The sequence below is a fragment of the Somniosus microcephalus genome, chromosome 14, assembly GCF_052327205.1.
Source record: "Somniosus microcephalus isolate GS21.2 chromosome 14, FLI_Smic_1.0, whole genome shotgun sequence".
Lineage (NCBI taxonomy): Eukaryota > Metazoa > Chordata > Chondrichthyes > Squaliformes > Somniosidae > Somniosus > Somniosus microcephalus.
Genome location: NC_141000.1, coordinates 123,868,350 through 123,894,478, shown reverse-complemented (window position 1 = coordinate 123,894,478; position 26,129 = coordinate 123,868,350). Strand labels below are relative to the sequence as shown.

The window sequence follows — 26,129 nt, the reverse complement described above, 5'->3', positions numbered from 1 at the left end:
CAGCCAACATCAACGGTGTGGGGTTCAAGTGGTCCTTCAGAACAACCACAATCTCTTCGAAAGACTGATCCGCCGGTTTAGCTGGTGCTAGTAAATCCTTCAAGAGCCCGTATGTCTTTGCGCCCATCGAGTTTAACAATGTTATCGCCTTGTCGTCTTCCTCTATTTTGTTGGCTTCACAATAGATCTCGATGCGTTCCACGTACGTGGCCCAGTCTTCTATCTCAGAATTAAAATCATTAATATTCCCTCGCTTAGGCAGCTTTCTTCCCTTGGGAGCAGCACCAGTATTTCTTTAAGTATACTTATTTATTTGTTTATTTCTAAGATGGCGGTTTTCCCGCGAAAATGGCGGTTTCCCGCTCTTTCCTTCTCGCCCTGCCCACTTCAATGGCGGTTTCCCGCTTCTGTCGTCTTCTCCGCCTAATGGCGGCTTCCCACGTTTCTTCCCGTTGGAAGGGGTACGCTTCCCCCACAGCGGACAGGTTCAGCCGCTGGCTGGCTTCCGCACAGCTCCCCTTACTCGGCTCTGTCTTTTCCTCCCGCCCGCACGGCTCTACCGGCGCTGGGTACACCCCGTTAACGGAGGACAGTTCAGCCGCTGGACTGGCTCTCGCGCAGTCTCTCTCTCCGTACCCGGCTCTGTCGCTCTCTCTCCCGCACGTTCGGTTCCACCGGCTCTGGGTACCCCGTTGGTGGAGAACAGCTCAGCCGCTGGACTGGCTCTCGCACAGTCTCTCTCCCCTTGCTCGGCTCTGTCTCTCTCTCCCACCCGCACGGTTCCTGTTCGCCTCCCAGCCCTCTCGCAGACCGGTGTTTCCCTCCCCGGCTGCGGCTGGGTTTCTCTTCCCGCGCCTACTCCCAGTCTCAGCGCTTCGTGGCTGCGGTCGCTGCCCGGCTTTCCCCGCCGATCGCGGTCCGACTGTCTCACGACGCCGTTGGACCCGACTTTCTGACCGGCTCCGTTCCCCCTCGACCGTGGTCGAGTGCACAGCCCTTATCCTCCGGATATTCTCTACCTCTTCCCCTACTCACAGTCTCCGCGGCCGCCTTGTTTCCTGCTGATCGGCTCACTCCGCACCGTGGTAAAAGGGTAGTCAGTGCCTGTTGCTGATGAACTTTTGTTGCTAGTCTGCTTCCTTTCTGTTGCTGCCGCCTCGTGTTTTCTCTTTCTGTTGCTGCAGCCTCGTGTTTTTTTCCAGCAGCACGACGAGGGCGGTTGCCTCTCTTCGACGCTCTTCGCTGCTTTGGTAGTCTTGCTGCAGGGTACGATCGGACTCGTCGCCACTGTAAAGTCTGTGGGTTGTGCAGTTAATAAATACACAGACTTCAGAAGTAACAAACAAACAGGTCTTTACTATTCGAAGGTCAGGGCGAATCTGCCCCAGCAATCCTGCCACAACACTTATATACTGGTGTGGTCACTATCGGTATTACAGTATACAGAAGCCAAACAAATAGTGCCACACCTAAAGTAGTTCTCTTAAAGGTGAACGGTTACATTCAATAGTTCCCTTAAAGGTAGACGGGTACATACACTACAAACCTCTCCTCATATGTCCATCCCCTCATCCCCGGGATTAACCGAGTGAACCTTCTTTGTACTGACTCGAGAGCAAGTATGTCCTTTCTTAAGTATGGACACCAAAACTGTACGCAGTTCAAGTCCCACTCCAGAGACTTAAGCACAAAAATCTAGGCTGACACTCCAGTGCAGTGCTGTGGGAGCTTGCTGTGCGCAAATTGTCTACCGTGTTTCCTACATTGCAACAGTGACTACACTTCAAAAAGTACTTCATTGGCTGTAAAGCGCTTTGGGACGTCCGGTGGTCGTGAAAGGCGCTATATAAATGCAAGTCTTTCTTTTTCTTTTCCCAGAACAGTTGTAGTTGTCACCCACACTCCTTAGCCTGAGCAGGACCTCTCTCTATAGGACAGCCCTTTACTGAAACCGCGGAAGGGGAAAATAAAGAAATGCAGATGGAGCGAAAGGCGTACAAGATGGAGGAAACGGGTGTGAGGATGGCATGTTTTGGCTGTGGTATAACGATCACGCAGAAGTATGTGACCTCTTCTCAAGGTCACCTTGACCCTGCCTAACAATGGTTGCGGGATATTGTTTCTGCATCAGTAACCTCGAGGTCAACTAGTACAAAGCACATGAGCTCTAAATCAAACTGGAAACGCTGTAATTGAAATTCTCACGTTGAAGCAAATCTCCATCATGAATTACTAACTAAATAAAAGAAAGAATTCCTGAATCTTAAAGGGACACGACTTTGGGTAGAATTGTTTGATAGATGCTCAGCGCTAATTGCAGCGGGTGCGATACTGAGAGATCAACAATAACAGCTTGCATTTATATATTGCCTTTAATGGAGTAAAATGTCCCAAGGGGCCTCACAGAAGCGTAACTTTGACACCGAGCCACATAAGGAATTATTAGGACAGGTGCCAAAAGCTTGGTCAAAGAGGTAGGTTTTAAGGAGCATCTTAAAGGAGTAGAGAGAGGCGGAGAGGCTAAGAGGTTTACGGAGGGAATTCCAGAGCTTAGGGCCTTGGCAGCTGAAGGCACGGCCACCAATAGAGGGGCAAAGTAAGTGGGGGATGCTCAAGAGGCCAGAATTGGAAGAGTGCAGAGATCTCGGAGGGTTGTAGGGGTAGAGGAGGTCACAGAGAGAGGGAGGGGCGAGGCCACGGAGGGATTTGAACACAAGGATGATCATTTTAAAATCGAGGCGTTGCCGGACCGGGAGCCAATGGAGGTCAGCGAGCATTGATGGTAGCATGTTCTTTCCCTGGCCTGTGCTGGGTTCACTGGCCTCAAGTGGGGTATCAATGAGGGCCTTATGCTTCACCTGAGTATCACTGAGCTAGGGAGGCGAGAAAACTGACCTGGGCTGCTGCTCCTGGCCTTTATGCTGTGCACCCAACCCAGAATGTTTGTGCACGTTTTAATAAATTTGTTCTTGGGATACGTGCGTTGCCGGTAAGGCTGGCATTTATTGCCTATCTCTTGTTGCCCTGTGAAGGTGGTGGTGGGAACTCCTTCTTGAACCGCTGCAGTCCGTGTGGTGAAGGTTCTCCCACAGTGCAGTTAGGGAGGGAGTTCAAGGTTTTTGATCCAGCGACAAAGAATGCAACCAGGGCTGAAGTGTTAAATTACGAGGACAGGCTGCACAGACTGGGCTTGTATTCCCTCGAGTATAGAGGATTAAGGGGTGATCTCATCGAGGTGTTTAAGATGATTAAAGGATTCGATAGGGTGGATAGAGAGAAACTATTTCCTCTGGTGGGGGGAGTCCAGAACAAGGGGGCAGAACCTTAAAATTAGAGCCAGGCCGTTCAAGGGTGATGTCAGGAAGCACTTCTCCACACAAAGTGTGGTGGAAATCTGGAACTCTCTCCCCCAAAAAGCTGTTGAGGCTGGAGGTCAATTGAAAAATTCAAAACTGAAATTGATAGATTATTATTAGGCAACAGTGTTAAGGGATACGGATCCAAGGCAAGTAGATGGAGTTAAGATAAAGATCAGCCATGGTCTAATTGAATGGCGGAATGGGCGCGAGGGGTTGAATGGTCTCCTCCTGATCCTATGTTTCTAAGGAGCAGCGATATATGTCCAGGTCGGGATGGCGTGTGTGTGTGTGATTTGGAGAGGAATTTGGAGGTGCTGGTGTTCCCATACCAGGTAAGGACAGAATCGGATCTATCTGTGATACCTGCCAACACTCGCACACCCCGGGATCACACCTGAAGGAAACACAATGTCCCAACAATACATTGGCCCGGAATTTGCGGTCAGCGGAGAAACAAAGGCGTTCGCCACTAGCGCAGAGGAAAGCTTCGCACAAAGACCTTGCGATCTCTATGGCAAGAATTTTGGGTTTTCCGACGCGCAGTTGAAATCAACTCAAGTTAATTGGGATTCCCAGCAAAGAGCTGCTGTGACATCAACAAGCTGTCTAAGCAGCTAATCAGAACACAGAATTCTCACAGACAGCGAACCAGGAAGTGGGTAAGCCTCTTTGATTCTTTATAAAAATGTTCGCGAGAGCAAAACAAAGATTGGGGCTCTCACATGGGGAAAACCTGAAATAAAGATGAACAAACTTTAAAACAAAATTTTTTAATGCTTTTAAATTTTCTTAAAAATTTTAATTTTTATTAAAATGGATAAATTTGACACTCCACAAAATTAAAATTCGTTTTTATGGGCCATAATCTTTGTTTAGCAGTCAATACGCTGTTAAAATCTCAGTTACACCTAATCCAAAAGGTTTTAACTTTTATTGGGGTATTTAAGAAAGACTTGCATTTATATAGCGCCTTTCACGACCTCAGGACGCCTCAAAGCGCTTCACAGCCAATGAAGTACTTTTTGAAGTGTAGTCACTGTTGTAATGTAGGAAACGCGGCAGCCAATTTGCGCACAGCAAGATCCCACAAACAGCAATGTGAAACTGGCCAGATAATCTGGTTTTTTTTGTTATGTTGGTTGAGGGATCAATATTGGCTCAGGACATTGGGGAGAACTCCCCTGCTCTTCTTTGAAATAGTGCCGTGGGAACGTTTACGTCCACCCAAGAGGGCAGATGGGGGCGTCGGTTTAACATCTAATCTGAAAGACGGCACCTTAGACAGTGCAGCACTCCCTCAGTACCGCACTGGAGTGTCAGCCTAGCTTTATGTGCTCAAATTCCTGGAGTTGGGACTTGAACCCACAACATTCTGACTCAGAGGCAAGTGTGTTACCCACTGAGTCACTGCTGACATTTAACAGCGATATTGCCGCCGGAAGAGCCCAAACTTTCGTCAGTTTCCATGATTTGAGAGATTTCACTGATTGCCGGCTCTGTTGGGTGGTGGAGCGTGGGTGGGGGGGGTGCTGGTGGCACAGTGCAACCAGCGTCGGAGCAGTGAATGACACATCACAACGTCAGGATTTCCACGTTAGGCTGCGCAGGCACTAAATCCTAAAGCTGCGGTCAGTTTCAAAGGCGGAATGACAGCGAACGCTGCTAGTTTGCCGTCATCATGGACCGCAACTTCCGGGGCAATATCCCAACAATACAATATCCCAAAAATACAGTATCCCAACGAGGGCCACCACCTTCAGGAGAGTGGAGAAAATTGGGAGTAAAGAATGTGGGGGAGTTGACAAACATTTTCATTTGTTCTAAATCACTTGTGGCATCAATCACAGTAAAAGCGATTGCTTGCAGGTAATGTCACTGTGGCAACAATTGTACGTATCTCCTGACTCTCCCCTCCTCCCTAAAGAGAAGGAAATTTGCCACACAGATACTCTTGAAGACACTGCCCCTTTAAAACATTTCTTACACATTGCCGACATCATCTGCTTGACACGTATTCCCCTCTTGAGGGCAACATGAGGTCACAGCACAATTATTTTCCTTTGAATATTCATTTGAAGGGAATTTTTTTTAAGAAGCAAACTTTCTAAAGCTTCTAAAGTGGACATACTGGAGAAGCTGGGATTGTTCTCCTTAAAGCAGAGAAGGTTAAGGGAAGATTTGATAGAAGTGCTCAAAATTATGAGGAATTTTAAAAGAGTGAATTAGGAGAAGCTGTTTCCACTGGCAGGAGGGTCGGTAACCAGAAGACACAGATTTAAGATAATTGGCAAAAGAACCAGAGGGGAGATGAGGAGAATTTTTTTTTACGTAGCAAGTTGTGATGATCTGGAATGCGCTGCCTGAAAGGGCGATGGAAGCAGATTCAATATTAACTTTCAAAAGAGAATTGGATAAATACTTGAAGGGGAAAAATTTGCAGGGCTGTGGGGAAAGAGCAGGAGAGTGGGAGTAATTGGACAGCTCTACCAAAGAGCCGGCACAGGCACGATGGGCCAAATGGCCTCCTTCTTTACTGTATAATTCTGCAATTCTATAAAGCTATACTGGAGAAGAACTGACACTTGCAACTTCTCCCAGCTACACAGGGATCAATTCACAAATCGCGCACCAGTGAACCTAACTTCTGAACCTCCTTGTACACCTCTTTGCCTTAGTTAAGTTAATCTGTTCCTTCTCCAATTAGTGTTATTTAACTATGGTTAGCACTCCTCTGAACCTTTCTCTCTTGTTCCTCTGGGGCCACCATCCGACAGTCTCTTCCTCCAACTCCCTGGATCCTCACTGTGTTGAAATCAAGACTTATCGTGCCATTGCCTGCTCTAACATAATCTTTCCCAGGATCTCAGATCTGTAGAATTCCCTCCCTCCCTCAATTTATTTTCCTCCTACAGAGTCTTCAGGTATTGAAAACTCAAGCTTGGTGGCAAGCATTGCTTTCTGATCTTCCATGTCATCTCTTACTTTTTTCAACCTTGCTCACTCTGTGAGCCTGAACCCGCTGTCCAGGTTTCTCAGTTCAAAAGAAAGGATATGTAAATGGATGCATGATGAAAAACTCAGGAGAGATTGGGTCGACTAGGCCTATATTCACTAGAGTTTAGAAGAATGAGAGGGGATCCCATTGAAACATATAAAATTCTGACAGAGCGAGACAGACTGGATGCAGGGAGGATGTTTCCCCTGGCTGGGGGGTCTAGAACGAGGGGGCACAGTCTCGGGATACGGGGTAGGACATTTAGGACTGAGATGAGGAGAAATTTCTTCACTCAGAGGGTGGTGAATCTGTGGAATTCTCTACCACAGAAGGCTGTGGAGGCCAAGTCACTGAATATATTTAAAAAGGAGATAGATAGATTTCTAGATGCAAAAGGCGACAAGGGGTATGGGGAGAGAGCGGGAATATGGTATTGAGATAGAGGATCAGACATGGTTATATTGAATGACGGAGCAGACTCAAAGCGCCGGATGGCCTAAGCCTGCTCCTATTTTTCTATGTTTCCACGTTTCAAGATGCTCCCACTCAGGACACTGACCCAAACCTATTTTGACTTTGGCACTTGTGAATCATTAACTAACTGTCTGATTGGATACAAATTATCCAATGGCTTCTCCTCTGCTGCCCGTGTCCTAATTCGCACCAAGTACCGATCACCCTGTGCTCGCTGACCTACATTGAATCCTGATCCGGCAAAGCCTCGATTTTATAATTCTCATCCTTGTTTTCAAATCTCTCCATGGACTCGCCCCTACCCCTCCCTCTCTCTGTAACCTCCTCGAGCCCTACAACCCTCCCAGCTCTCTGCGCTCCTCCAATTCTGACCTCTTGCCCATCCCCCGATTTCCAACACCCCTCCATTGGCGGCCGTGCCCTCAGTCGCCAGGGCCCTAAGCTCTGGAATTCCCTCCCTAAACCTCTCCACCTCTCTACCTCTCTCTCCTCCTTTAAGACGCTCCTTAAAACCTACCTCTTTGACCAAGGTGTCCTAATATCTCTGTATGTGGCCCAGTATCAAAATTATGTTTGATAATCACTCCCGCGAAGCGAAGATGGGACAGTGTAGAGGGAGCTTTACTCTGTATCTAACCCGTACTGTACCTGCCCTGGGAGTGTTTCATGGGACAGTGTAGAGGGAGATTTACTCTGTATCTAACCCGTGCTGTACCTGCCCTGGGAGTGTTTGATGGGACAGTGTAGAGGGAGCTTTACTCTGTATCTAACCCGTGCTGTACCTGCCCTGGGAGTGTTTGATGGGACAGTGTAGAGGGAGCTATACTCAATATCTAACCCGTGCTGTATCTGCCCTGGGAGTGTTTGATGGGACAGTGTAGAGGGAGCTTTACTCTGTATCTAACCTGTGCTGTACCTGCCCTGGGAGTGTTTGACGGGACAGTGTAGAGGGAGCTTTACTCTCTATCTAACCCGTGCTGTACCTGCCCTGGGAGTGTTTATTGGGATAGTGTAGAGGGAGCTTTACTCTGTATCTAACCCCAGCTGTAATTGCCCCGGGTGTGTTCGACGGGACAGTGTAGAGGAGCTTTACTCTGTATCTAACCCGTGCTGCACCTGCCCTGGGAGTGTTTGATGGGACAGAGTAGAGGGAGCCTTATTCTGTATCTAACCCGTGCTGTACCTGCCCTGGGAGTGTTTGATGGGACAGTGTAGATGGAGCTTTACTCTGTATCTAACCCGTGCTGTACCTGCCCTGGGAGTGTTTGATGGGACAGTGTAGATGGAGCTTTACTCTGTATCTAACCCGTGCTGTACCTGCCCTGGGAGTGTTTGATGGGACAGTGTAGAGGGAGCTTTACTCTGTATCTAACCCCTGCTGTACCTGCCCTGGGAGTGTTTGATGGGACAGTGTAGAGGGAGCTTTACTCTGTATCTAACCCCTGCTGTACCTGCCCTGGGAGTGTTGGATGGGACAGTGTAGAGGGAGCTTTACTCTGCATCTAACCCGTGCTGTACCTGCCCTGGGAGTGTTTGATGGGACAGTGTAGAGGGAGCTTTACTCTGTATCTAACCCACGTTGTACCTGCCCTGGGAGTGTTTGATGGGACAGTGTAGATGGAGCTTTACTCTGTATCTAACCCATGCTGAACCTGCCTTGGGAGTGTTTGATGGGACAGTGTAGATGGAGCTTTACTCTGTATCGAACCCGTGCTGTACCTGCCCTGGGAGTGTTTGATGGGACAGTGTAGAGGGAGCTTTACTCTGTATCTAACCCCTGCTGTACCTGCCCTGGGAGTGTTTGATGGGACAGAGTAGAGGGAGCTTTATTCTGTATCTAACCCGTGCTGTACATGCCCTGGGAGTGTTTGATGGGAAACTGTAGAGGGAGCTTTACTCTGTATCTAACCCATGCTGTACCTGCCCTGGTAGTGTTTGATGGGACAGTGTAGATGGAGCTTTACTCTGTATCTAACCCGTGCTGTACCTGCCCTGGGAGTGTTTGATGGGACAGTGTCGGTGGAGCTTTACTCTGTATCTAACCCGTGCTGTACCTGCCCTGGGAGTGTTTGATGGGGCAGTGCAGAGGGAGCTTTACTCTGTATCTAACCCCTGCTGTACCTGCCCTGGGAGTGTTGGATGGGACAGTGTAGAGGGAGCTTTACTCTGTATCTAACCCGTTCTGTACCTGCCCTGGGAGTGTTTGATGGGACAGTGTAGAGGGAGCTTTACTCTGTATCTAACCCGTGCTGTACCTGCCCTGGGAGTGTTTGATGGGACAGTGTAGATGGAGCTTTACTCTGTATCTAACCCGTGCTGTACCTGCCCTGGGAGTGTTTGATGGGGCAGTGTAGATGGAGCTTTACTCTGTATCTAACCCGTGCTGTACCTGCCCTGGGAGTGTTTGATGGGACGGTGTAGAGGGAGCTTTACTCTGTTTCTAACCACTGCTGTACCTGCCGTGGGTGTGTTGGATGGGACAGTGTAGATGGAGCTTTACGCTGTATCTAACCGGTGCTGTACCTGCTCTGGGAGTGTTTGATGGGACAGTGTAGAGGGAGCTTTACTCTGTATCTAACCCGTGCTGTACCTGCCCTGGGAGTGTTTGATGGGACAGTGTAGAGGGAGCTTTACTCTGTATCTAACCCGTGCTGTACCTGCCCTGGGAGTGTTTGATGGGGCAGTGTAGAGGGAGCTTTACTCTGTATCTAACCCATGCTGTTCCTTCCCATGGGAGTGTTTGATGGGACAGTGTAGATGGAGCTTTACTTTGTATCTAACCCGTGCTGTACCTGCCCTGGGAGTGTTTGATGGGACAGTGTAGAGGGAGCTTTACTCTGTATCTAACCCGTGCTGTACCTGCCCTGGGAGTGTTTGATGGGACAGTGTAGAGGGAGCTTTACTCTGTATCTAACCCGTGCTGTACCTGCCCTGGGAGTGTTTGATGGGAAAGTGTAGAGGGAGCTTTACTCTGTATCTAACCTGTGCTGTACCTGCCCTGGGAGTGTTTGATGGGACAGTGTAGAGGGAGCTTTATTCTGCATCTAACCCGTGCTGTACCTGCCCTGGGAGTGTTTGATGGGGACAGTGTAGAGGGAGCTTTACTCTGTATCTAACCCGTGCTGTACCTGCCCTGGGTGTGTTTGATGGGACAGTGTAGAGGGAGCTTTACTCTGTATCTAACCCATGCTGTACCTGCCCTGGGAGTGTTTGATGCCAGAGTGTAGAGGGAGCTTTACTCTGTATCTAACCTGTGCTGTACCTGCCCTGGGAGTGTTTGATGGGACAGTGTAGAGGGAGCTTTACTCTCTATCTAACCTCTGCTGTACCTGCCCTGGGAGTGTTTGATGGGACGGTGTAGAGGGAGCTTTACTGTGTATCTAACCCGTGCTGTACCTGCCCTGGGAGTGTTTGATGGGACAGTGTAGAGGGAGCTTTACTCGGTATCTAACCTGTGCTGTACCTGCCCTGGGAGTGTTTGATGGGACAGTGTAGAGGGAGCTTTACTCTGTATCTAACCTGTGCTGTACCTGCCCTGGGAGTGTTTGATGGGGACAGTGTAGAAGGAGCTTTACTCTGTATCTAACAAGTGCTGTACCTGCCCTGGGAGTGTTTGATGGGACAGTGGAGAGGGAGCTTTACTCTTTATCTAACCCGTGCTGTACCTGCCCTGGGAGTGTTTGATGGGACAGTGTAGAGGGAGCTTTACTCTGTATCTAACCCGTGCTGTACCTGCCCCGGGAGCGTTTGATTGGACAGTGTAGAGGGAGCTTTACTCTGTATCTAACCTGTGCTGTACCTGCCCCGGGAGTGTTTGACGGGACAGTGTAGTGGGAGCTTTACTCTGTATCTAACCCGGTGCTGTACCTGCCCTGGGAGTGTTTGATGGGACAGTGTAGAGGGAGCTTTACTCTGTATCTAACCCGTGCTGTACCTGCCCTGGGAGTGTTTGATGGGACAGTGATGAGGGAGCTTTACTCTGTATCTAACCCGTGCTGTACCTGCCCTGGGAGTGTTTGATGGGACAGTGTAGAGGGAGCTTTACTCTGTATCTAACCCGTGCTGTACCTGCCCTAGGAGTGTTTGATGGGACAGTGTAGAGGGAGCTTTACTCTGTATCTAACCCATGCTCTACCTGCCCTGGGAGTGTTTGATGGGACAGTGTAAAGGGAGCTTTACTCTGTATCTAACACGTGCTGTACCTGCCCTAGCATTGTTTGGTGGGACAGTGTAGAGGGAGCTTTACTCTGTATCTAACCTGTGCTGTACCTGCCCTGGGAGTGTTTGATGGGACAGTGTAGAGGGAGCTTTACTCTGTGTCTAACCCGTGCTGTACCTGCCCTGGGAGTGTTTGATGGGACAGTGTTGAGGGAGCTTTACTCTGTATCTAACCCTTCCTGTACCTGTCCTGGGAGTGTTTGATGGGACAGTGTAGAGGGAGCTTTACTCTGTATCTAACCCGTGCTGTACCTGCCCCGGGAGTGTTTGACGGGACAGTGTAGTGGGAGCTTTACTCTGTATCTAACCCGGTGCTGTACCTGCCCTGGGAGTGTTTGATGGGACAGTGTAGAGGGAGCTTTACTCTGTATCTAACCCGTGCTGTACCTGCCCTGGGAGTGTTTGATGGGACAGTGCAGAGGGAGCTTTACTCTGTATCTAATCCGTGCTGTACCTGCCCTGGGAGTGTTTGATGGGACAGTGTAGAGGGAGCTTTACTCTGTATCTAACCCGTGCTGTACCTGCCCTGGGAGTGTTTGATGGGACAGTGTAGAGGGAGCTTTACTCTGTATCTAACCCGTGCTGTACCTGCCCTGGGAGTGTTTGATGGGACAGTGTAGACGGAACTTTACTCTGTATCTAACCCATGCTGTACCTGCCCTGGGAGTGTTTGATGGGACACTGTTGAGGGAGCTTTACTCTGTATCTAACCCGTGCTGTACCTGCCCTGGGAGTGTTTGATGGGACAGTGTAGAGGGAGCTTTACTCTGTATCTAACCCGTGCTGTACCTGCCCTGGGAGTGTTTGATGGGACAGTGTAGAGGGAGCTTTACTCTGTGTCTAACCCATGCTCTACCTGCCCTGTGAATGTTTGACGGGACAGTGTAGAGGGAGCTTTACTCTGTATCTAACCCGTGCTGTACCCGCCCTGGGAGTGTTTGATGCGACATTGTAGAGGGAGCTTTACTCTGAATCTAACCCGTGCTGTACCTGCCCTGGGAGTGTTTGATGCTGCCACTCGGTACTTGTCTTGTTTTGCACACTTTGTACAAAAATAATAAATTGCAGGACAACGGAGTATTACAGTTTAAACTCTTTTAATGAAGCATCAGGTCTGTGAGCTTTCTCATATAGCACCGTGCAGACCAGATGGAGTCAGGACCCCTAGCCTGCGTCTTCTAAACAATAGCAGTCCTTACAGATGCCTGCAGGCCAATGACATCTCAGCATGTGATCACATGTGAATATAATAGGTATTCCTTACAGATGCCTGCGGGCCAATGATAAATCAATATGCAAATGTTACATCCCCTTTCTTTTAAAAGAAAAAAGTTATGCATTACTTTTGAACCTTTCTTCTACATAATGTTCTCAGTAGCATTAACATATAAGTAAACTCAACATTTAACTAGCACTGAAAACATCTCAACGTTTCAATAACGATGTACAGTTTTTTTAGGGTAGCGATCCGCCTGCACCCTTTGGCAGCTCCCAAGTCAAGGCTAACTCTAGGCTTGACCTCTTGTCAGAATGACGGTGTTGTTCCTTGGTGTTCAGGAGGTGCCTGCGATTGCGGTGGTACACCTGTCCTTCTGGGGTACGGACGTGATGCGATCGCTCAGTGTCAGCTGGCTGGATGACGACTGCTGGCTTCCAGTAGTCATGCTCCTGGATTCTGATGGATTCTCCATTGTGCAGCGGTGGCAGTAGTCTAGCTGACCTGTCATATATCTCTTTTGGTGTTGCTGTCTCTGTACACGTTTTGCATGTACTTGCTTGCAGCTGACGACCTGCCAGGTCCTGTCTGGGATACGGTGAGGTATCATGGGCTCTTTGCATTTGATGGGCGGCGTTCTAGACAAATGGAACATTTTCCGACAATGTCCTCAATGTGTTTGCACATTCCGGGCCAAAACATAATGTCACGTGCTCTTTGTTTGCATTTTTCCATGCCCATGTGTCCAGCATGAATTTTTGTCAACATCCCTTCTCTGACACTGGTAGGAATGATGATTTTCTCTCCTTTGAAGATGATTCCGTTGATTTGTGATATTTCGTCTCTGTGGTTCCAGAATTCAGATATGCTCTGAGGGCATTTCCTCCTTTCCTCAGGCCATCCTTCATGTATGACTTTGCTCAGCAGTGTGAGTTGTGCATCTTTCTCTGTTTCTGCTCGGATCTCCTTCTGTTTTGAGTCACTCACAGGTAAGCTGTTGTACACCATGTGCACCTGCACATCCATGCCTTCACTGAGGCTGCTGTCCTGGTAGCTAAGAGGCTTTCTGGAGAGCGTGTCTGTGACAGGAATGTCTTTGCCTGGATGGTGAATGATTGTGAAGTCGTACTTCTGTAGCTGAAGGATCATTCTCTGTAGCCTTGGTGGGGCTGCGGCTAGTGGTTTCCTCATGATTGACTCGAGGGGCTTGTGGTCGGATTCCACAATGACTTGTTGGTCATAGACCTACTGGTGGAAACGCTTACATCCAAACAGAATTGCATATAGCTCTTTCTCGATTTGAGCATAGTTGATTTCACTGTCTGTGAGAGATCTGGAAGCGTAGCCAATGGGCTTTCCTTCTTGCAGTAATACTGCGCCTAGTCCGTACTTTGATGCGTCCACTTGTAGTCTGAGCTCTTTGTTGGGGTCGAAGTAGGCAAGAACTGGTCCTGGTTCTCTGGTGATTAGGTCTTTCATTTTCTGAAATGCTGTGTCATGTTGTTTGTCCCACAGGAACTCATTGGATTGTTTGAGCAACTGACGCATGGGTGCGTTGATTTCGGAGAGGCTCGGAGCAAACTTGGCTAAGTAGTTAACCATGCCCAGTACTGTCTCTAGCTCTGCGCGGTTCTTCGGCGGCTCCATCTTCTTGATGGCGGAGATTTTCTCTGGATCCGGCTTAATGCCATCAGTTGAGAGGCGATGCCCAAAATAACTGATCTCGGTGGATCCGATTATTCTTTTCTCGGGGTTGAGCCGGATACCTTTCTCCCGTGATCTTTGTAGCATCGCACGGAGGTTTCTGTCATGTTCCTCTCTATTCCTGCCATAGATGAGGATGTTGTCTATGATTGCGACTACTCCGTCGAGGCCTTCATAGGTTTCGGCGATCTTCTGCTGGAATTCATCCTGAGCTGAGATAAGACCAAATGGTAAATGCAGAAATCGGTAGCGTCCAAATGGTGTGTTGAACATTGTTAGCTTAGATGACTCTTCCGTGAGCTTGATATTCCAGTATCCTGATCGTGCATCCATTACACTGAAGTAACGTGCTCCCACTAGCTTGGGTGTGATGTCATCTAGCGTTGGTAGAGGGTAGTGAGGGCGTTTGATAGCCTTGTTCAAATCTCTGGGGTCGAGACAGACTCTGAGCTTGCCTGTACGTGGTTTCTCAACCATTACTAAGGCATTGACCCACTCTGTCGGTTCTGTTTCCCGGATGATGATTTCTGTATACTCCATGCTCTGCAGCTCCTCCTTCAGGCGACTACGTAGAGCAAGGGGTATCCTTCTCGGTGGGCAAACCACAGGTGTTGCTGCTGGGTCAAGGTGAATAGTGCATTCACCTGGGAATAGTCCGATTCCTTTGAAAACGTCAGCAAACTCCTCCATGACTGTCTGCTTATCAACTGGTGCTGTCAATGATAGCACTAGCTTGACGAGGTCCATGTCTAAACATGCCTTTAGACCTAGCACTGGAGGTGCTTGAGTGTCAACAATGTAAAAGTTCAACATCATGTCGCTTTCTTTGTACTTGCATTTCATCACGCATGTGCCTTTTACAATGAGCTGCTCACCCCCATAGCCGGTCAGTCTGCGTGAGGTGGGCTGTAGCTCACACTCATCCTTCAAGCTGTGATACTCACTCAGAGGAATTACATTAACCTGAGATCCAGTGTCTAGTTTAAACTTAAGCTCTTTGCCCTGTTTTCCTATCTCAATATCGGCATAAGCTTGCTCAGCCTCTGAAATCTGTTTTTTCTGTGACACAGAATCAATAAACAGTTCCTCTGCATTTGGCTCTCTATCTGGCATTTGGCTGTCACTCACTATGTGTACTGTTTTCCGAAAACAGTCCTGCAAACTTTAGCAAAGTGGTTCCGTTTACCACATTTAGTACATTGCCTTCCTTTGGCAGAACAATACTCCTTTTCTCCATGCCAGTTGTTTCCACAATATCCACAGTTTTTGAAGCGTTTTATGTCTGTGTCGCCCATTTTTAGAACTCTCTCTGTTATTTCTGTTCTGAAACACGCTCTCTGGGCGGTGTTCTTTGGTGTGTGTCTATTAACTGCATGCACTGTCTGTTCACGCGAACTGCTCGTGGCGCCGGTTATGGTTTTCAACTGTGCTTGGGCAATCTCGTGCGATCTAAAAGTTTCTCTCTCACTTTAGCTGAATGTATTCCAAACACAATGCGGTCTCTGACCATCTCATCTTTATTGGCATATTCACAGTCTTTTACCAGTAGTTTTGACTCAGTCACAAACTGTTCAAACGACTCACTAGCTCCTTGTACTTTCTCCTGAAACTTGTACCTAGCGAATATCGTATTTGTCTTGGGCATCACATATGCTTCAAAACGGTCAAAATAACTTTTCAGTACCTTTGCTTCATCCGCGGTGAGAGACCATGTGTTAAAAATGTCTCTCCCTTTTTCTTTGATCCACAGGAGTAGGTAGCTGCATCTTTCTTCCTCCCCTTTACTTTTCAGTGGACCCGAAAACATTAACTCCACGTGTTGCTTGAACTTGCTCCATTCTCAAGGTAAGTGCAAAGATTCCCAATTCATTCGAGGTAAGGGAGCTCCAACGATGTCCATTTCAAATCCCTGTTCTGACACCATGGCCCCGATTTTCTGGCCGCCGTCGGGTGGCTTTTCATGCGGCCGGGGGCCGAAAATCGGCGAAAAAGCAGGTCGGAACCCCCCCCGCCTGATTCCCCGCCCCATCCGACTTTCAGACCGCCGTTTCCACGCGCCCTGCTTCAGTCCCGGCCGCTGCTGGCGGGACTGCTCGTCGGAGCACTAATCACCAATGATCACCTTGTTAAGGAAGATTTTCCGGGGCCGTTGCGACTTTGGGGCTTTCCCCACATGAAACACGACTGCGGGGAACCCCGCCGATGAGAGCTGGCGTGAAAACAGCTGGCTTACTTGCTTGCAGCAGCAGGTCGCTGAGGGCTGAAGAGATTTAAATAGGCAGCATTTGCAGGCTGCAGGACCTTGTTGATCAAGGCTTGGGGAAACTTTTTGAAGCCTTAGGAGCAGCTGTAGAAAGTTGGAGCCTCACACACTTCTCCAGTGTGAGCTCCTGGGAAGCCCCTCTCACCACCCTAACTCAGCGCCCCCTCAACGAAGGCATCTGCCAGAAGCATGGGAGGCCTTTGGGACATTCCCTTCCTGGCATTAGAGGATCTCCAACAGCAGAGGCGGCAGCAGCAGAACCAGGAACAGCAGGATGAGCACCAGGAGCACCAGGCTGCTGCTCACTCACCTGAAGCTGCACGGGCCAGAAGGGGCCAGCGCTTGGAAGTGGCTTGAGAGCACCTTGCTGCGCTTTAGGGGGCCAGTGGGACCTGTTTCTGCACTGGCAGTCCTACTCAGAAGGACTTCCATGAAGATCTGGTTTCTCTGTTCAACAGATGGCCAACGCTCCTCAAGAGATGTCATTCTCTTATGAGCACTCACCATGTTTTCCGTACCCTGGCGAGTTATCTCCTGCATGAAGGTTGCCAACCTTTCCATGGAGATGCGTTCATGCGCCAATGACTCCACAAAGGCTCTGCTCATGGTCGCTATGGACTCCTCCATTTGCTCAGCACTCGCAGCGACCCTGGAGACAAAACCTGCCAGAGACTCCTGCATCTGTGCATGGAGATCCATCACCTCTTCTCTTGCGGATGGACCCAGAGGCAGAGGGTCGACATGCAGCGCAGCTGAGCTGAGCTGGCAGAGTCCTGCACCCTCTGACAAGGACTCTCCACTGCTGTCCCTGTCTCCAGAATCTGCTGAGGCTCACTTGTGAGCTGTGAAACACCAGGTGACAACACTACTCTATGTCCCGAAGGTCCCCCTCGAGGTGTGAGTGTCTGCGCTGGTGCTGGGTGCGCTCACTTCTGCTGACGCTGCACCCTCAGAGGTTGGAGCTTCCTCTGAGGAGTCTGGCTGCACAGCCTCTTCCTCCTCCACAGTGAGGACGGGGGCTCTGGATGGTCCTGTGGGGGAGTAAAGGAAGGAGTTAGAGATGTAATGCCAAGGTTCTTCTGGTGACTCCCAGCGAGTTGGCTTCTTCTGACACCTGCATCCATGCAGCATTGGTCTCAGTGGGAGGCCTCTTCCTCCCTGACCTAGGGAAGAGGACCTCCCTGTGGGCCCTAACCTCATCCAATAATGCCTGCAGTGAAGCCTCATCGAATTTGGAGGCAGCTCGGGGTCTGGCACTGGCCACAGCTGCTGCAGGCTCCTCTGCCATCCTGTATGGTTCATTTGGAAGCCTTCAGAGGATGCAGTGCTTGCTATGGACCTTGAAAGCACCACGAATGATGACATCATACTTTGGGGATTTCTGACTCGAATTGGACAATTAGCAAGGCTTCCCACATGCTGGGAATTAATTGGCCACTTGAGGGAAAATTGCGTGGAGCTGGCTGACACTTTTTTATGTGTGTCAGAAACCCCACATTTGGGGAAACCCGACCATTTCCCACACAAGCCGAAAATCGGGGCCCATGTCTTGTTTTGCACACTTTGTACAAAAATAATAAATTGCAGGACAATGGAGTATTACAGTTTAAACTCTTTTAATGAAGCATCAGGTCTGTGAACTTTCTCATATAGCACCGTGTGGACCAGATGGAGTCAGGACCCCTAGCCTGGGTCTTCTAAACAATAGCAGTCCTTACAGATGCCTGCAGGCCAATGACAACTCAGCATGTTATCACATGTGAATATAATAGGTATTCCTTACAGATGCCTGCGGGCCAATGATAAATCAATATGCAAATGTTACAGTACTCACTAACATTCTATTCTCCTTTGAGCAATAAATATATACCAAAAAATTCTAAATGAACAATTAAAATTTGATCTCAAATCTCTACCCTAAAGTCTTTATTTTCCAAAATTACTCAGTCCTAGGTTACTTGAAAATCTCTTCAGATCTCACTTCTCTGACACAGGAAGCAATCTTCAGGAAGTCCCACAACTGCCTCTATCAAAGAAACACATCGCCAGTCCGTCTGCAGAGACCACAAAGGGAGTTTGATTCTGATTGGTTCCGACTGTTGCTAAGGAGAGGGACGGCCTATGATAACACCACAAGAAATAGGTACTTTGTCCCCCCTAGTGGACGCTGCACAGAACCACATTTATTTCAATATTGTTCGTGGGAGCTTGCTGTGCGCAAATTAGCTGCCGCATTTCCTACATCACAACAGTGACTGCATTTCACAAGTACTTCGTTGGCTGTAAAGAGCTTTGGAACGTCCTGTGGTCGTGTAAGGCACTGTAGGGATGCAAGCTTTTATTTTACTCTCCTGATGGTGATAATGATCAGATAATCTGGTTTAGTGATGTTGGTCGCGGGATAAATATTGGCCGCAGGACACCGGGGAGAACTCCCCTGCTCTTCTTCAAAATAATGGCCGTGGGATCTTTCACATCCACCTGACAGGGCGGACAAGTCCTGGGTTTAACATCTCCTCTGAAAGACGGCACCTCCGACAATGCAGCACTCGCTCAGTACTGCACTGGGAGCGTCAGCCTAGATTTTTTGTGCTGAAGTCTCAAAAGTGAGACTCAATCCCACAACCTTCTGACTCAGAAGCAAGAGTGCAGTCCACTGGGCCATTGTTGACACCATCACTTGTCGATTGACATCAGTTTCTGACTTTGCTATAACGTCCTCTATGGAATAGCCCATTGCCACATGAAGAATGGCCATCTGATGGGACAGTGGCGACTGCCAACACCCATGGAACCCGTACCCCAGCAAGAGTGAGTGTCTCCGGGTCAGGAGCGAAGATATGGACTGTGTTATAAATCTCATCAGCATCAAGAAACTACTCATGAAACAACACTGGACAGCCAGCTGGTGGCGCTGTCCAAGGAGTATAAATAATTGGGCGTGGGCCCAGCTTGACCAGGGACATTTTGTAAGACAGGAACTAGTGAAGTACAACTAGACCTCCATGTTCTGAAACAAGTTGATTAAAGCCTTGCTTTATACTCAAACCAAGTGCGTAGTGAGTTTTATTACATCAGAGTGGAACTTGGGAAAGACAGAAAAAAAGCGATTACGACGCTTACCATGAGGAAGTGGGGCTTGCTTTCCGTCTTCGGCGCCGTGCCTCCTCTTACTGCAGACCAGTTTCTGAAGCCGCTTTAAGGTCCCGATCTCTTCCACCTCCACGGTGCTCGGCTCCACGCTCTGTAAAAAAGAGCGGAAGTAGGATGAGTACACGAGGGAGAAAGGAATAGAAGGATATGCCGATAGAGTTTGATGCAGTAAGGTGAGAGGAGGCTCGTGTGGGGCATAGACACCAGTGTTGGGCCAAATAGTCTGTTTCTGTTTCAAAATAAAAAACAACCAAAAATCAGAATTTACTGAGGTGCTGCAAAACTTGTCAAAGCCTCTAAAGTTTTTAAAATTAAAACACACATTTACAATTCCACAGCTGTGTCAGTTATGGCTCAGAGGGTAGCACTCCCACCTTCTGAGGAGGAAAGTCGTGGCCACAAATCCTGCTCCAGAGACTTGAGCGCAGATAACCTAGGTTGACACTCCCTGTAAAGTGCTGAGGGAGCGCCACACTGTCGGAGGGGCAGTACTGAGGGAGCGCCGCACTGTCGGAGAGGCAGTACTGAGGCAGTGCTGCACTGTCAGAGGGGCAGTACTGAGGGAGCGCCGCACTGTCGGAGGGGCAGTACTGAGGGAGCGCCGCACTGTCGGAGAGGCAGTACTGAGGGAGCGCTGCACTGTCAGAGGGGCAGTACTGAGGGAGCGCTGCACTGTCAGAGGAGCAGTACTGAGGGAGCGCCGCACTGTCGGAGAGGCAGTACTGAGGGAGCGCTGCACTGTCGGAGGGGCAGTACTGAGGGAGCGCTGCACTGTCAGAGGGGCAGTACTGAGGGAGCGCCGCACTGTCGGAGGGGCAGTACTGAGGGAGTGCCGCACTGTCGGAGGGGCAGTACTGAGGGAGCGCCGCACTGTCGGAGGGGCAGTACTGAGGGAGCGCTGCACTGTCGGAGGGGCAGTACTGAGGGTGTGCCGCACTGTCGGAGGGGCAGTACTGAGGGAGAGCTGCACTGTCGGAGGGGCAGTACTGAGGGAGCGCTGCACTGTCGGAGGGGCAGTACTGAGGGAGCGCTGCACTGTCGGAGGGGCAGTACTGAGGGAGTGCTGCACTGTCAGAGGGGCAGTGCTGAGGGTGTGCCGCACTGTCGGAGGGGCAGTACTGAGGGAGTGCTGCACTGTCGGAGGGGCAGTACTGAGGGAGCGCTGCACTGTCGGAGGGGCAATTCCGAGGGAGTGCCGCACTGTCGGAGGGGCAGCACTGAGGGAGTGCTGCACTGTTGGAGGGGCAGTACTGAGGGAGCGCTGCACTGTCAGAGGGGCAGTACTAAGGGAGTGCTGCACTGTCGGAGGGGCAATACCGAGGGAGTGCTGCACTGTCAGAGGGGCAGCACTGAGGGAGTGCTGCACTGTTGGAGGGGCAGTACTGAGGGAGCGCCGCACTGTCAGAGGGGCAGTACTGAGGGAGCACTGCATTGTCGGAGGGGCAGTACTGAGGGAGCACTGCACTGTCAGAGGGGCAGTACTGAGAGGGCGCCGCACTGTCGCAGGGGCAGTACTGAGGGAGCGCCGCACTGTCGGAGGGGCAGTACTGAGGGAGTGCCGCACTGTCGGAGGGGCAGTACTGAGGGAGCGCCGCACTGTCGGAGGGGCAGTACTGAGAGACCGCCGCACTGTTGGAGAGGCAGTACTGAGGGAGCGCCGCACTGTTGGAGGGACAGTACTGAGGGAGTGCTGCACTGTCAGCGGGGCAGTACCGAGGGAGTGCCGCACTGTCGGAGGGGCAGTACTGAGGGAGTGCTGCACTGTCTGAGGGGCAGTACTGAGGGAGCGCCGCACTGTCGGTGGGGCAGTACCGAGGGAGTGCCACACTTACGGAGGGGCAGTACTGAGGGAGTGCCACACTGTCTGAGGGGTAGTACTGAGGGAGTGCCGCACTGTCGGATGAGATGTTAAAAAAAGATCCCGTTTGTGTTCTCATGTTGATGTTAAAGATCCCACGGTGCTGCAGGCGGTTAAGAAGGCAAATGGTATGTTGGCCTTCATAACGAGAGGATTCAAGTACAGGAGCAAAGGATGTCTTGCTGCAGTTGTACAGGGCCTTGGTGAGACCACACCTTGAGTATTGTGTGCAGTTTTGGTCACCTTATCTGAGGAAGGATGTTCTTGCGATGGAGGGAGTGCAGCGAAGATTCTGTTCAGTAAAGGTGCATTTGGAAGATCTAATTCACAGTTACACACTGGGCAGTTCATCCACCCAACAGGCCCATTGTGAGAGCTGGAGGGAAATGAGCTTGATGGGCCCAAATATCTCGTCCAAGCCTCACCTGCTCACTGTGTGGCCTCCGGGTACTTTGAGTCCAGGGCAGGACCCACGGCTCATCGTCCTGCAAGAAGAACAACAGCACGCTGGTTACCAGCAACATAGTCCGACATTGTGTGTCTAAAGTGTCAGCTCGAATTTCACTGTAAACACAGGGAGTTGCAAAGAAAAGAAAGAAAAACTTGCATTTATATAGCGCCTTTCACAGACGTCTCAAAGCGCTTTACAGCCAATGAAGTACTTTTGAAGTGGAGTCACTGTTGTAATGTGGGAAACACGGCAGCCAATTTGCGCACAGCAAGCTTCCACAAACAGCAATGTGATAATGGCCAGATAATCTGTTTTTTGTTATGTTGATTGAGGGATAAATATTGGCCAGGACACCGGGGAGAACTCTCCTGCTCTTACTTCGAATAGTGGCTATGGGATCTTTTACATCCACCTGAGAGAGCAGACGGGGCCTCGGTTTAACGTCTCATCCAAAAGACGGCACCTCTGACAGTGCAGCACTCCCTCAGCACTGCACTGGAGTGTCAGCCTAGCTTTCTGTGCTCAAGTCTCTGGAGTGGGACGTGAACCCACAACCTTCTGACTCAGAGGCGAGTGTGCTGCCCACTGAGCCACAGCTGACACTTATGCTCGAGGCCAGTGTTGGTACAGGAGCTGGTATGCTCCCTCTTCTCCTGCTGGACCACCGTGCTGTTGGCACCAATGACCCTCCAGTACTTCCTCCATATTGTCTTTTTTCATGTGTGAGCTTAGGGAGTGATTGACAGCAGACTATTTGACTAGGAAGGGTAATCACAGCTGCTACAGTTGTATCAAGCTCTGCTCAGATCCCAGCTGGAGTGACTGCGTTCAGTTCTGGGCCCCGCACCTCAGGAAGGATACACTGGCCTTGGAGGGGGTGGAGTGCAGAGTCACCAGAATGATACCCGGGGGGTTAGAGCGTTAAATGATGAGGACAGGTTGCACAGACTAGGTTTGTATTCCCTCGAGTATAGAAGATTAAGGGGTGATCTCATCGAGGTGTTTAAGATGATTAAAGGATTTGATACGGACGATAGAGAGAGAGAAACTATTTCCTCTGGTGGGGGGAGTCCAGAACAAGGGGGCAGAACCTAAAATTAGAGCCAGGCCGTTCAGGGGTGATGTCAGGAAGCACTTCTTCACACAAAGGGTGGTGGAAATCTGGAACTCTCTCCCCCAAAAAGCTGTTGAGGCTGGGGGGCCAACTGAACATTTCAACACCAAGATCGATAGATTTTTGTGGTGTCCTGGCCAATATTTATCCCTCAACCAAAAAAAGAAAGACTTGCATTTCTATAGCGCCTTTCACGATCACCGGATGTCTCAAAGCGCTTCACAGCCAATTAAGTACTTTTTGAAGTGTGGTCACTGTTGTAATGTGGGAAACATGGCAGCCAATTTGCACACAGCAAGCTCCCACAAACAGCAATGTGATAAATAACCAGATAATCTGTTTTTGTTACGTTGGTTGAGGGATAAATCTTGGAGGGATAAACCAAAATCGCCAAAAAGCAGATTATCTCATTTATGTTTGTGGGCTCTTGCTGTGCTTGCTGCATTTCCTACATTACAGCAGTGATGACACTTCAAAAGTACTTAATTGGCTGTAAAGCACTTTGGGGTGTCCTGGGGCCGTGAAAGACGTTGGACCTGAAATTGCGGTCGGAGGCTTCCCGCGGTCCTGGGCCTGCGGGCGTGCGCCTGCGTAAAGGCCCACGTATCCCAGGGGCGCAGGCGGTTCGCAAGCGTCGCTGGGGTCACGTGGGCCAGCCCAACCAATCACAAAGGGGGATTCCCATTATGCTTTATATAAATGCAAGTTCTTTCTTCCTTTCTTTCTTTACAGACATCCCGACTGAAAGCCTGGGGTGATGGGTGTTTAGAGAGACTGGTGAGAACTGGTGAAGTAATGTAGTTAGAAGAAGTAAAAATAGTGCATTTTTTTTTGTTCGTTTATGGGATGTGGGCATCGCTGGCAAGTCCAGCATTTGTTGCCCATTCCTAGTTGCCCTTGAGAAGGTGGTGGTGAGCCGCCGCCTTGAACCGCTGCAGTCCGTGTGGTGAAGGTGCTCCCACAGCGCTGTTAGGGAGGGAGTTCCAGGATATTGACCCAACGACGATGAAGGATCGGCAATATAACTTCTAAGTCAGGATGATGTGTGACTTGGAGGGGAACTTGGAGGTGGTGGTGTTCCCATGCGCCTGCTGCCCTTGTCCTTCTAGGTGGAAGAGGTCGCGGGTTAGGGAGGTGCTGCCGAAGAATCCTTGATGAGTTGCTGCAGGGCATCTTGTAGGTGGTACACACTGCAGCCACGGTACGCCGGTGGTGGAGGGAGTGAATGTTTAAGGTGGTGGATGGGGTGCCAATCAAGCGGGCTGCTTTGTCCTGGATGGTGTCGAGCTTCTTGAGTGTTGTTGCAGCTGCACTCATCCAGGCAAGTGGAGAGTCTTCCATCACATTCCTTACTTGTGCCTTGTAGATGGTGGAAAGGCTTTGGGGAGTCAGGAGGTGAGACACTCGCCACAGAATACCTAGCCTCTGACCTGCCCTTGTTGCCACAGTATTTATGTGGCTGGTCCAGTTAAGTTTCTGGTCAATGGTGACCCCCAGGATGTTGATGGTGGGGGATTCGGCAATGGTAATGCTGTTGAATGTCAAGGGAAGGTGGTTAGACTCTCGCTTGTTGGAGATAGTCATTGCCTGGCACTTGTGTGGCGCAAATGTTACCTGACACTTATCAGCCCAAGCCTGAAGTTAGAAGAAAATAAAACAGAGGGAAGAGAAGCTGGAAGTTGAGCTGAAGGACTGTAATGTGTGAGCTTCTGCAGCAAGGCATTGGAGGGTTGTCTATGAATATGCTCATGTAACTCTTAATAAACTTGCAAATGTTTGACTCCGCATTTCGAACCCTCATTTCTGTCACATAGACAAGGACTGTAGCCTCAGTCCAGCATTGCAATCTTTACAATCGAGAAAAGAAGACAGAGAAAGCAAGGGAGAAGAGGAAGGCGAGGAATGGAGAATAAGAAAGGGAAGCAGAGAAGAGTACATCAATGGTACTTGGCCAGATCGGCACTTGTTGCTTTTATCCAGGTCTATGTTTTGCTACAAAGCGATGCCTCAGACGCGCAGCTTGTGACAAATTCTCACACATGGAATGTGCACAGTGGTAAAAGCTCTGTGCAGTGAATAGCCCGTGCTGGCCTGAGAAAACCTGGCTTCCTTGCTCTTTACCGTAAGCAGGTGATTTCCTTCAGCATTCCTGGCAATTTCCTTGAAGAAATAATCGCCATTCCAATCTGCAACAGATTAGCAGGAAAGAGCACAGTCAGAACAGAACAGGAACTGGTGGAACAAGTGTATATGTGTGTGTGTGTCTGTGTGTGTTTGTGTATGTGTGTGTGTGTGCGTATGTGTGCGAGTGCATGTGTGTGTGTACATGTGTGTGTGTATGTGTGCATGTGTGCGTGTGTGTATGTGTGCGTGTGCATGTGTGTGTGTGTATGTGTGTGTGTGTGTGTGTGTGTATATGTGTGTTTGTGTATGTGTGTGTGTGTCTGTGTGTGTTTGTGTATGTGTGTGTGCGTATGTGTGCATGTGCATGTGTGTGTGTACATGTGTGTGTGTATGTGTGCATGTGTGCGTGTGTGTATGTGTGTGTGTGCATGTGTGTGTGTGTATGTGTGTGTGTGTGTGTATATGTGTGTTTGTGTATGTGTGTGTGTGTATGTGTGTGTGCATGTGCATGTGTGTGTGTGCATGTGTGTGTGTGCATGTGTATGTGTGTGTGTGTGCATGTGTCTGTGTATGTGTGTGTGTGTGTGCGTGTGTGTGTCTGTGTATGTGTGTGTGTGTGCGTGTACATGTGTGTGTGCATGTGTGTCTGGATGTGTGCATATGCGTGTGTGTGCGTGTACATGTGTGTGTATGTGTGTGCGTATATATATGTCACACCAAGCCACCAAACATAAGGAAGTACATGGGAAGCGGAAGGGTGGAGGAAGCCTGGAGTGAGGGATCCCACTTTGAATTGCACATTTTCAAACATCTTATGTTGCAATGAGAACTCATTTTACATCATAACAGGCACACAGGGCAGACAGGAGTCTCAGACAGCACTTGGAGGGAGCTTATTGTTGGGGCATCTGGGCAGGTAGACATGTGGAGGAGGTATCCGGGCAGGTAGACATGTGGAGGAGGTATCAGGGCAGGTAGACATGTGGAGGAGGTATCAGGGCAGGTAAACATGTGGAGGAGGTATCAGGGCAGGTAGACATGTGGAGGAGGTATCAGGGCAGGTAGACATGTGGAGGAGGTATCAGGGCAGGTAGACATGTGGAGGAGGTATCAGGGCAGGTAGACATGTGGAGGAGGTATCAGGGCAGGTAGACATGTGGAGGGGTGAGGGGTCTCAAGGCAGGTAGACATGTGGAGGGG

At 49.7% G+C, this 26,129-nt stretch overlaps 1 protein-coding gene across 3 annotated transcripts in view; it reads right to left on the bottom strand.

Moving 5' to 3' along the window:
* LOC147107894 (SAM domain-containing protein SAMSN-1-like) overlaps positions 1 to 26,129 on the bottom strand; it is a 185,268-nt gene that overhangs the window by 136,611 nt on the left and 22,528 nt on the right. For 2 of the 3 annotated variants that reach the window (XM_086007280.1, XM_086007281.1), the window contains exons 5-7: positions 24,927 to 24,991; positions 21,666 to 21,725; positions 19,353 to 19,473 (exon numbers count right to left, since the gene is read on the bottom strand). In XM_086007280.1, the coding sequence (XP_085863406.1) occupies positions 19,353 to 19,473; positions 21,666 to 21,725; positions 24,927 to 24,991 (246 nt within the window). Of the gene's footprint in view, positions 1 to 19,352; positions 19,474 to 21,483; positions 21,726 to 24,926; positions 24,992 to 26,129 lie in introns of those variants that run through there. The other variant, XM_086007282.1, reaches the window with a different exon arrangement.